Source organism: Lissotriton vulgaris, unplaced genomic scaffold (genome assembly GCF_964263255.1).
Source record: "Lissotriton vulgaris unplaced genomic scaffold, aLisVul1.2 SCAFFOLD_405, whole genome shotgun sequence".
NCBI lineage: Eukaryota > Metazoa > Chordata > Amphibia > Caudata > Salamandridae > Lissotriton > Lissotriton vulgaris.
Window position 1 is genome coordinate 1,177,076 of NW_028240680.1, and position 12,356 is coordinate 1,189,431.

Genomic DNA, 12,356 nt, shown 5'->3' on the forward strand with positions numbered 1-12,356 from the left:
GCACTACAGGATCAGAATATCGGAAACACAAATATTGTGTGGACACAATATTGTGTCAAAAATATTGAGAAGGTAAGCTCAAGCAGGTAAGTATAGACCCACTATTTTTAACTCCACATCGACATACCTTGAAGATTTATATCGTCAATGTACATCTATGTGGAGTTATATATAGTAAAATCGTACTTACCATTCGAAATATCCCTCCCCAATATTTTTTCCTGGATATTTTTGACACAATATTTTGTCCCGTTATATTTTTGCTTCCGATATTCTGTCTAATCACCACCCTACATGTTGGTCTGCAGCCACTCTCTTGCTTGAACATACACAACTTCCTCCTTAGATTTACTCAAGTTGAATGGGTAACATAGCCAGGTAGACTTATATACGTTACTACAAGAAGAAAGGGATCATCTATGTTGCATGTGTTTTACGAATCCACAGACTTGCTTTAGAAGTGCTTATTTGATGGTATACACCACCATGTGCATTGACTATTCTAGGTCACTCCCTTGGCACCGATTGGTGTAAATCTTATGTTTAGGATAATGTACCAAGAGTAAGCCCATAATCATGTTTCTGGTACCCCTAATTCTTCTTGTAAATCCCAGCGCTCCACAATTTTTGTGGATTAATTTGCTCTTGGGACTGAGATTTTAGCTTGTGAATTAAGTCTAATATATTTAACATGCATAAGTAAAAGCGAACATCACCCATATTCCTCTGACAAAGTCAAGTAAAAAAATGTAAATACCTGGTTCATTCTTTATGTCTTCGTATAGTCGACGATGGGTAAAAGCATCTGGTTTTCTCACTCCACAAATAAAGTAGCCTACTAAAAGAATCATTACAATTCCCAATATAGATCCAATAATGGCACCAAACACCACTCCTCCACTTGTCTGGGTGTCTGAAATTATAATGAAATTGTATACTTTCAGTGTCATTTTATTGCATTCATAGTCAGATATATACAGCTGTACGAGTTTTGGATTGTCTCTGAAAGCGTCATTTTGTGCGGTACAGCACCAACAAATGAAGCCCATTTTATGATAGTAACTGATATTTACCAATTGTACTCATTGTTCTAGAGGTACGAGGAGTAGTTAATGGTGCTCAGTGTTGTGCGCAGCCAACAAGTCAAGAACAATGAGGGTGATCAATAAGGAACACTGAAATAAAGTCTTGGTGAAGGTTGTATCTATTTCCCAGTTTGGTCTGAATCATGACATCATGGCGGTGTTGTGTGAACTTGGCCTACAGGTTCTTAGTTAGTAATGAAAAGTAAGATATGGGTTAGTAGGTCCGTCTAAGTTGAAAATGACATAAAGGCACATTGCAATGATTTCAATATGTCTTCAGCTCCCTTTAGTGACCGCGCTGAGCATCACCGTGTCCTTCTGCCAGGCTATTGTTTTACCTTTCTGCACCGTGAATAACAGTGGTCCCATTGGGGCTACCTGCATTACTGGTCACGTGGTACAATTTGATACTTGCCACCTTCTTGAAACCAGACATTGATGGTTTGACTCTCACTCTGTTTCACTGCTATTGTAAAACGGAATACTTCTTTTCTCAGGGTAAAGACCTGAAATCATTACCAACTCCATTACCTTTGTGACAATTTAATGGTGCCTTTTTTTAAAAACTGATGATAACAGTATTGATGCCATTGAGGTATTTCTGGAGACCACAACCTGTCATATCACGGTCAGTTCTTTTTTAAACATAGTACAACATAAACGTCCTGTAGTATCGTTTTGACAAAGACCTTATTTGAAAGCTAACACAAATACATTTAGAGGTCAATGTTCATAAACACAGCTGCTTGGAAATAAAATCCCTGCTTGCCACTCATTGCTCCATGTTTAATTAACAGAACACTTCCTTCGAGATACTGCTATTTAACAATGGGCAATTTGTTAAAACGAAGAATGATGCGCAGTCATGTCTTGTAGTTACACTTAGTATATTTATTCTTCTAGTTACATCACAGCTTCTTAGTTACAGGAAGATGTTCTGATCCATTAAAGTGCTCCACCAGGAGCAGCCTCCTCGTTGCTCAGCCCATCCACACCAACTGACTCTCTCCACATACAAACCCACTCAACATTCTATATGACCTCATCACAAGCTGAGCAGCAAGGCAGAGAACTACTGTAGGGAGAGTGCAATAAGTAAAAGGTACACTACAACACAATTCTACTTCGGGCCTTCATTGGCTTTTAGCTTGACTGTGACGGTGGCCACACTACATCCAAGCTATCAGTGTCCATTGTCTGATATCTGGAGGATACATTCAAAAACTAGCACTGCCCCTTCCAACCTCCAACATCTCACAGCAAATACAACACACAGCCCATGCTCATGAATCCAAGCAGCAGAACACTAAAGCTCGCCCTCTCACATTGGGAGCCCTGAGCAGTCGGTCCGAAACTCAAAATCGATAGCAGGTCACCCATGGGCCCATTTTTCAACATCCCCTCTCTGCGTTCGGAAAGAGGCAGCCATTTTATTGCTACTACCAGATGTGTGGGATAGGTGCTATTTTTATCTGCCAGGAGAGGAGGCGCTAGTTTGCCTTCTGGGTTGAGAAAATATGTTTTAGGAGAACCCTGTTACAACTGGTATAATTTCAGAAAGGTATGAACAGTTGGCTTTGAGTGTATGTTCTTTGTGTGGAATAAGGGTTGCTGTGAAGACGATTGTAGAGAGACAATGAACAGAATCCTCAGTATGCTGATGAGAGGTTAAAAGATTACTTTAAAGTCCTGATTAATTAGATGCAGAAGTTGATAATATTTCTACTACTAGATCGATGATCACTGCCACCAGCAGGAATGAGTATGAGCCTGGCAGCATCTACATGGAATATCCTGTGATGCCACTGCATGGCAGAAAGTGTATAAAATCATTTTATGAGAAGCAGCAAACTTTATACATGAAACTTTGTTCCTTTAAGGTGACAGCTGATCCCTAAAGGACATGGTCTGAGCTCTGCTATGCCTGTAAAAGTAAATAGCCTCGCACAATGTTTGTGTAGATGGTAGGAACGGGCAAATGACTTCTCGAAAGGATGGAAACGGGAGGAGCTGAAATATACTGCTGAAGAGCAGCAACATAGCCTCTGTCAAAAATTCATAGCCTTACTCACTCTGACACATTTATTTTGGAGTGATTGTAATGGTGATGCAATGTGTGTTCTTGTAAAATATATTTTTCTGACAGCAAAAGAAGAGCAGAAAAGAGTCAAATGTCTCCTCTACCACTGGCTATAAAGCAAGGACCTATGCTGAAAACAACTAGCAGGAAAACAGGAAAAGAACTTGATTATGGGCTCAAATTACCAAGCCCCTGTTACAGAGCATGATGTAATTAGAATCCAGTGATGAGGAACAGGGAGGCAAGTATATGATCATCACAGAATGGGGTGCCCATAAGAAATGGCTGGTAAGCTGCCATGCATCAACAAACCGTGCACTGACTGGGGTCGCAACTGGCTGGCCCGCCCACCTTCAATATTTGATTTAGCACTATGATGATGTTCTACAGTTAATCTATGGAGCTCACACATTGAATATGTTTTGCTGGATTCATAAAATCTGTGATAAAAAAATAATTTTATTGGCTATTTGGAAAATAGTTGTATATAAAAAAAAACACAAAGATAGTGATAGATTTCCAACTAGCGGGACTTCTTATTATTTTGAAATTGCACCACAGTACGCACCATTCCTTTGGGCAAGATTGTATTATTTGAGCACATGCTGGTTTGAGGTCCAACAAATGAAAAATGTCTGGTTAGCATACAGATATACACAATTGTTTTGTCTCTTGAGTTTAACCTTGTGATTGGCCACTCCCTGTAAAACCGTTCTGAAGTTATTTCGCTTCTGACAAATTCTGAGAAGATATTCTTGGAAGTTTCAAATAGGTGGATCGTGGTTTATTGCACTTATCAAAGAATGATGTTCCGTAGTGGTTTTTTATGAGTTATGCCGTGTTGCTTGATCAAATCTAAGGTACAACATCCCTTTTCATCATGAAATCTTAAATGCCACTTGAGCAGGTGCAAAGATCAGGCAGACACTGGTAAAGGTGCTAGAAACCAAACTGGCCATAGTGCGATGTTGGTCAAGGACTAGAGAAGAGAAGGATGAAAAATAACACATGTAACAGATTGATTGTTCTTTTCGCTATATTTCACACAAATACATTTATGATACAGATGAAGGAGGATTGTTTATTATATGGAGATTTGTAAGGAGCTAGGTGTTTTCTTTTGGTAATTTTGTAGTGCTAGTATGTAGGGAAATGTGGCTTGATTATTGGAGGAAGATGCTAGCGTCCTCTGGGACGGGGTGAATTATCTTGTCTGACACCCATGTTCAGTTTTCAGAGATTTCCTGATTTTCATGTTTTCCTCATATTTTAAGGAATTTGACATTTTAGAGGCTGAGATCTTGTAAACCTAGAGACATTCAACCATGTATGATCTTCCTGAAGAAACACTGGATGTTCTGATGGAAATCGTTTGATGGAGGTCTTAGATGAGCATGTGGTGAGGTGCCAGTTTCTACAAGTATGGAGGACCTCTAGCCTAGTGCTTTTGAGTGGAGGTCTTAGATGGGCATGTGGTGATGTGCCAGTTTCTACCAGTATGGAGGACTTCTAGCCCAGTGCTTTTGAGTGGAGGTCTTAGATGGGCGTGTGAGGTGCCAATTTCTACAAGTATTGAGTACATTTATTCCAGTATGCGTTGTGGACGGTTGTATGTCAGTACAACGCATGCTTTTTCCCTGTATGCCATTACATCGCGGGGATTACAACGCAAGTCGTTACAACAACTTGCGTTCGGGGGGCGCTGGATAGTGGAATAGTTTAATTTTCTATTACAACTCCAGTCCCCGTGGATAGTAGGGAAGGTGTTGGATAGAAAAATAAACTATTCCCTATCCAACAGTGCCCACCAGCGAAAGTCGTGGTACCGACTTTCGTTGTAATCCCCGCGTTGTTATGGTAGTGCGGGGTAATAGTTACGTCGTAAAGGATGTTCCCCGTTGTGGACAGGGTATAAGACTAGGAGCAAGTAGAGAGACTGCTGTGGTTCTGCCTACATAGTTGAACTCTACTATGCCACAATAGATTAGATAAGCCAGGCTGAGAGCTCTTGTTGTCTTTATTCTGTGGTCGAGAATGGGCGGGCCATGAGCACCTTTTGTGTGGCTCAATGGTTAGAGCGGCAGACAATGATGCAGAGGTCTAGCCCGGGACCAGGGTTCAATTCCCTGCCTCGGCGGGTCTTGGGCTCAAAATTCCACGGACCTTATAATTCTCGCCTTGGTGCCTATTCTAATCATGGAGTCCCACTCTGCAACTCTGGGCAATAGCTTGCTTAATCTCCACAACTGCCCCCACAACGCTAAGGATGCCTGGCCTCCACCTTGGGGGTGCCCAGGAGTGGACGCCTCACAGGGAAAGCCAGGACGGGTTCCACAGCGGTATTCGTACAAGCGCCTTGAGACCCTTGCGGGTGAGTAGTGCGCTAAACAACTATCAATTTACATATCAATTTACATTTTTACTATTAACATGCGAAGTAAAGTTGAGGTTGGAGTTGAAAGCATTGAGAGATTCCTAATTTTTGATGAGGTATAGGGAGGTATTCTGAAGTTTATAGACCAGGCAAATGGAAGGGCATTAGACTCGGGATCTCTGATCACTAGACTCTCTGTTATAATGCAATTGATGCACACAAACCTGTCATTCGTTGAGTAGAAGGCGCTTTCCATACACAAGGTGATGTTCGTTTGATTTTATCGACCATTTTAAAAGTTGAAATATATTTTGTATTGTGGGAATGCATCGGTAAGTTCATCTGTTATTGTATAGGAGGTATGCAAAGGGGCGTACACAGATTTTGAAAATAAGGCACAAGAAAGGATGGTCCACGAGAAGCGCCACACATCATTTGGCATCTGAACAGTTCACTTGCTCAAATTCTGCTTTTTTTAGCTTCCGACAGTGAGGGGGGGTCTATTGTAGCATTGTCTGGAAATATTTGGCCAGTAATCAAGCCTTTTCAAGAAGATTTGTGTGGTTGAATTAATTTAAATCATAGATTACTGACTAGCCGCATCTTCTTCAACAACTTCAAGCAATTTTCCATTAAATCCTAAAACGGTCTTGCTACGTGTGAGAGTGGTGTGTGGTGAATAGGGAGTACATTTTGTGAAAGATATGGGAAAGGGATAAAGTAAGGTCAAATTGCTAGAGTGATGAAAAATGACAAATAGACCATTACATAGTAAGTGGTGGTTCAGATACGTTCAACTGAGTCTGCAGATGAGGAACCTCCATTTGCATACGCTCTAAAACTTTTCATGACCATAAAGGAAAACATTGATCACAGAGCTGCCCATACCCGTCCTTTGTGGAGGCTTGTGGTCAGAAACAAAACACAATAGTTTGATGCCCTCTGATATAGTGGCAAAGTAAATAACCTAAATAACTTGGCGTCAATGTGCATATTAGGGTGAACATGGGCGGAATTCCTTAGCTGTCTGCCTGCCAGCCATTCGCTGAACAGGGGATGTGTTGAGAATGTTTTGCAAATGAAAAAAATACTATTTTGACACCAATAAATGAATATTTATTACGTTCATAAAGATAAATACTCACTTTATTTCATCATGAATAGTAATTGCCTACCAGTTTTATTGATTTCAGTCAAGCAGGTCTTCACTGTGTAAAGCCCAAGAGTTGAATGTCTTAGAAATATCTCCCGCAGCAGGCGCTGCTCGGACATTTTCGCTGATGTAATGAGTCGCCCTGAATCTGGTTGGCCTCTACCTGTAGCCATTGCCTGCTGAAGAAGTATAAACACCATACACTCCGCAATTTGATAAGCAATGTTGGGAAGCAACTCTTAGTGATATTGTCCATTGGTCGCCAAATGTGTATTACCGAAGTCTGATAATTTTCTTCTCCACAAAAATTATTCATGAAGACCTCCAATTCTGCTAATCCTTCATCAAGGAACATCACTGGATTCAGCTGCAAAAACACTACCTGAGAGTTTGAATTGTATTACCACTGCCAGTTGCCCTGTTCCTAGTGCTGTGAGTGAGAATCCAAAACAACTGCCAGTACTGCTCTTGTTATTTTATCAAAGATAAGAGGAGCTGAGTGATCCTTTCTCAGCTTCTTTGACCAATCATTCAGTCCACACCTAATGTATATGAAAAGAAATTTTATTTTCTACTTCCAAAAATTCGTGATTATTTTTAAAATTTTCGGAAAGCTTTTTCAAAATTTATATATACATCAAAGAAAGATCAAATAACATCAACGACAATTAGACAAAAGCATCGCCAATCAACTTGTACGTGCTATGGTACCAAAGACACCGACTCCCACACTGAGAGAATATGTAGGTTTGCCACCGATAAAAGGCCATCACAGATGTGGGACATGTGTCAATTGCCCATTAACATTGGAAGGATCATTGTTTGAACATGACAGTATTTTCTGGAAACATGAGAATTTTTCAAATTGCAAAACTCGTAATGTGGTCTATGGAATTGAGTGCCCTTGTGGAAAATTATATATTGGCAAGACAAACCAGGAGATAAGACAACGCATCTCACAACATAGATCGAGAATAAAGATGAAGATCCTGACAGCTCCATTAGTTCAACACTGGTTAGAAGAAGGACATCTTGAAACCGATCTCAAATGGACGGTCATTTCAAAAATTGACCCAGACAAGAGAGGAGGAGATCTAGAAGCTAAGCGTGGGCGGAAAATCCGTTCCGCTCGCGGATTTTGCGGATTTTCGGGAAATCCGCAATCCGCGAGATTTGCGGATTTCCCGCAAAATCCGCAAATTCGCACGCAGCGGATTTTTTTGGCGGCGCGCGGCGTTGGTGATACAATTTTTGCGGCGCGCGGCGTTTATCATCGTTTGCCGAGTTGTTTTTTTCGATAGTTTGCGAGTGCTGCGCCATTTTGGATCTTGCTGTGTGATCCCGCGGGAATTGGCGAGCGCGATTACGTCATCGCGGCTTGCCAGCGAGAGTTTGTCAACGCGAGTACGGCGAGATCACGTCTCGCGGTACTTCGCAAATTGCGAGATTTGAGATGCGGCGCGCGAAAATATAAATTTGCAATTCTGCACAAGAAATCCACCAGCAAGCAGCATAAACCTTCTAGAAATGATGATTTTTATGTGAATAACTCCTTAGTTTGACATTTGCCTGCACTTTTTTAGCGAGGAGTCCATTTTGGGGAGGGGGGCAGGGGGGTGGGAGGAAGGAAGTGCCCCATAGTCTTCAACTTCCTGTTCCTGTTCAGCAGGCTCCTCCCAGTGCTTTGTCCATCTCCTGGTCACTTTTCATTCGGATGTGGACCTGGAAGGATTACCTTTTGTGGATGCTGCTGGATCTTTGGATTTGAGGCCTTTTTGACTTTCTTTGGATCACTGTTGGATTAGAAATTTTACAAGTAAGTTTGTTTGGGGCATTACAGTTGCTGCAACTAAAATTTTGGGATTTTCGATTTTTGGGCTGTTTTGGGGCCTTTTCCCAGGGGTACTCAGTGGTGGGTGGACTGATTCTTTCTGTGGGTTGTCTTGAATTTAAACATCATGGAGGCCATAGATGAATTGGGATTGTGCTGATTTTTCTGTGTTTTTCGATTTTTTTTTTTTGTAAAATTTTGTGTTTTTCGATTTTTGACCTGTTGTTGGGGCCTTGACCAGGGGTAGTGAGTGGTGCATGGGGCCTAGTCTTTCTGTGGGCTGTCTTGAATTTAAACATCATGGATGGAATGGGATTGTGCTGATTTTGCAGTGTTTTTCGATTTTTGGGGGTGTTCATGGGGAGGGACATGCCATGTGGCTGGTGGCCATTTTGAGTGCAGCTACAGGCACTTGCCATGTGCTGGCAGGCAAGTGGCCATTTTGAATGCAGGCTTTGTTGTTAGGCCTCCAACCATTTTCCCTACTTTTCAACCTTTATTTATGCCAGGGGTAGTGAGTCTTGCATGGGCCTAGTATTTCTGTGGGTTGTCTTGAATTTAAACATCATGGAGGCCATAGATGAATTGGGATTGTGCTGATTTTTCTGTGTTTTTCGATTTTTTTTTTTTGTAAAATTTTGTGTTTTTCGATTTTTGACCTGTTGTTGGGGCCTTGACCAGGGGTAGTGAGTGGTGCATGGGGCCTAGTCTTTCTGTGGGCTGTCTTGAATTTAAACATCATGGATGGAATGGGATTGTGCTGATTTTGCAGTGTTTTTCGATTTTTGGGGGTGTTCATGGGGAGGGACATGCCATGTGGCTGGTGGCCATTTTGAGTGCAGCTACAGGCACTTGCCATGTGCTGGCAGGCAAGTGGCCATTTTGAATGCAGGCTTTGTTGTTAGGCCTCCAACCATTTTCCCTACTTTTCAACCTTTATTTATGCCAGGGGTAGTGAGTCTTGCATGGGCCTAGTATTTCTGTGGGTTGTCTTGAATTTAAACATCATGGAGGCCATAGATGAATTGGGATTGTGCTGATTTTTCTGTGTTTTTCAATTTTTTTTTTTTGTAAAATTTTGTGTTTTTCGATTTTTGACCTGTTGTTGGGGCCTTGACCAGGGGTAGTGAGTGGTGCATGGGGCCTAGTCTTTCTGTGGGCTGTCTTGAATTTAAACATCATGGATGGAATGGGATTGTGCTGATTTTGCAGTGTTTTTCGATTTTTGGGGGTGTTCATGGGGAGGGACATGCCATGTGGCTGGTGGCCATTTTGAGTGCAGCTACAGGCACTTGCCATGTGCTGGCAGGCAAGTGGCCATTTTGAATGCAGGCTTTGTTGTTAGGCCTCCAACCATTTTCCCTACTTTTCAACCTTTATTTATGCCAGGGGTAGTGAGTCTTGCATGGGCCTAGTATTTCTGTGGGTTGTCTTGAATTTAAACATCATGGAGGCCATAGATGAATTGGGATTGTGCTGATTTTTCTGTGTTTTTCAATTTTTTTTTTTTGTAAAATTTTGTGTTTTTCGATTTTTGACCTGTTGTTGGGGCCTTGACCAGGGGTAGTGAGTGGTGCATGGGGCCTAGTCTTTCTGTGGGCTGTCTTGAATTTAAACATCATGGATGGAATGGGATTGTGCTGATTTTGCAGTGTTTTTCGATTTTTGGGGGTGTTCATGGGGAGGGACATGCCATGTGGCTGGTGGCCATTTTGAGTGCAGCTACAGGCACTTGCCATGTGCTGGCAGGCAAGTGGCCATTTTGAATGCAGGCTTTGTTGTTAGGCCTCCAACCATTTTCCCTACTTTTCAACCTTTATTTATGCCAGGGGTAGTGAGTCTTGCATGGGCCTAGTATTTCTGTGGGTTGTCTTGAATTTAAACATCATGGAGGCCATAGATGAATTGGGATTGTGCTGATTTTTCTGTGTTTTTCAATTTTTTTTTTTTGTAAAATTTTGTGTTTTTCGATTTTTGACCTGTTGTTGGGGCCTTGACCAGGGGTAGTGAGTGGTGCATGGGGCCTAGTCTTTCTGTGGGCTGTCTTGAATTTAAACATCATGGATGGAATGGGATTGTGCTGATTTTGCAGTGTTTTTCGATTTTTGGGGGTGTTCATGGGGAGGGACATGCCATGTGGCTGGTGGCCATTTTGAGTGCAGCTACAGGCACTTGCCATGTGCTGGCAGGCAAGTGGCCATTTTGAATGCAGGCTTTGTTGTTAGGCCTCCAACCATTTTCCCTACTTTTCAACCTTTATTTATGCCAGGGGTAGTGAGTCTTGCATGGGCCTAGTATTTCTGTGGGTTGTCTTGAATTTAAACATCATGGAGGCCATAGATGAATTGGGATTGTGCTGATTTTTCTGTGTTTTTCAATTTTTTTTTTTTGTAAAATTTTGTGTTTTTCGATTTTTGACCTGTTGTTGGGGCCTTGACCAGGGGTAGTGAGTGGTGCATGGGGCCTAGTCTTTCTGTGGGCTGTCTTGAATTTAAACATCATGGATGGAATGGGATTGTGCTGATTTTGCAGTGTTTTTCGATTTTTGGGGGTGTTCATGGGGAGGGACATGCCATGTGGCTGGTGGCCATTTTGAGTGCAGCTACAGGCACTTGCCATGTGCTGGCAGGCAAGTGGCCATTTTGAATGCAGGCTTTGTTGTTAGGCCTCCAACCATTTTCCCTACTTTTCAACCTTTATTTATGCCAGGGGTAGTGAGTCTTGCATGGGCCTAGTATTTCTGTGGGTTGTCTTGAATTTAAACATCATGGAGGCCATAGATGAATTGGGATTGTGCTGATTTTTCTGTGTTTTTCAATTTTTTTTTTTTGTAAAATTTTGTGTTTTTCGATTTTTGACCTGTTGTTGGGGCCTTGACCAGGGGTAGTGAGTGGTGCATGGGGCCTAGTCTTTCTGTGGGCTGTCTTGAATTTAAACATCATGGATGGAATGGGATTGTGCTGATTTTGCAGTGTTTTTCGATTTTTGGGGGTGTTCATGGGGAGGGACATGCCATGTGGCTGGTGGCCATTTTGAGTGCAGCTACAGGCACTTGCCATGTGCTGGCAGGCAAGTGGCCATTTTGAATGCAGGCTTTGTTGTTAGGCCTCCAACCATTTTGCCTATTTTTCAACCTTTATTTATGCCCAGGGGTAGTGAGTCTTGCATGGGCCTAGTCTTTCTGTGGGTTGTCTTGAATTTAAACATCATGGAGGGCATGGATGGATTGGGATTGTGCTGATTTTGCAGTGTTTTTCGATTTTTTTGTGCTCTATAACTGAACTGATGTTCCTCTGTCTTCCATTTTTTTTAGGTGCACAAGACTCAAGAGAACCACCAGTGCCAGGAAGAAGTCCTGCAGCGGTGTGTGTGTGCAGCATAACGTCACGCGACGTCACGTCTGGCCTCAGACAACTCTACAATTCGTGCAACTGCGGCCTGCTGTCTGACCTGCTCTGAAGAAGATGGCCCCAAAGAAAGTTCTCCGTAGCTCCTCTAGCAAGAAAGTTGCTAGTAAGGAGCAGAAGAAGCAAGTTACCAAGGAGGCTGGTGTGCCACCCGCCACTTTTTTTGGGAGCAAAAAAAAAAGTACGCCTGCAGCAGCAGGATCTGCTGGGGACCAACCTGAGAGCAGCACCCCTGCTCCATTGGGTTCAGTGCCTCCACCACCACGCCAACTTAAGTCAAAGCCCTTGAGTGCTTCAGAGGCAGTCAGTGTACTTCTCCAATCACCATCGACCAGTGATGTTGGCTCATCGCAAGAAAGTAGCAGCAATGTCCCTGAATCAACACAGGTTGTTGTAACTCATCTGACAAGTGTTGAACAACCACAG

General features: G+C 42.4%; 1 protein-coding gene across 1 annotated transcript in view; it reads right to left on the reverse strand.

Annotated features, from left to right (window-relative positions):
- LOC147672912 (uncharacterized) overlaps positions 1 to 12,356 on the reverse strand; it is a 46,822-nt gene that overhangs the window by 8,584 nt on the left and 25,882 nt on the right. Inside the window, exon 2 of the mRNA XM_086947926.1 lies at positions 758 to 913. Coding sequence (XP_086804052.1) covers positions 758 to 913 — 156 coding nt within the window. The remainder of the gene's footprint in view (positions 1 to 757; positions 914 to 12,356) is intronic.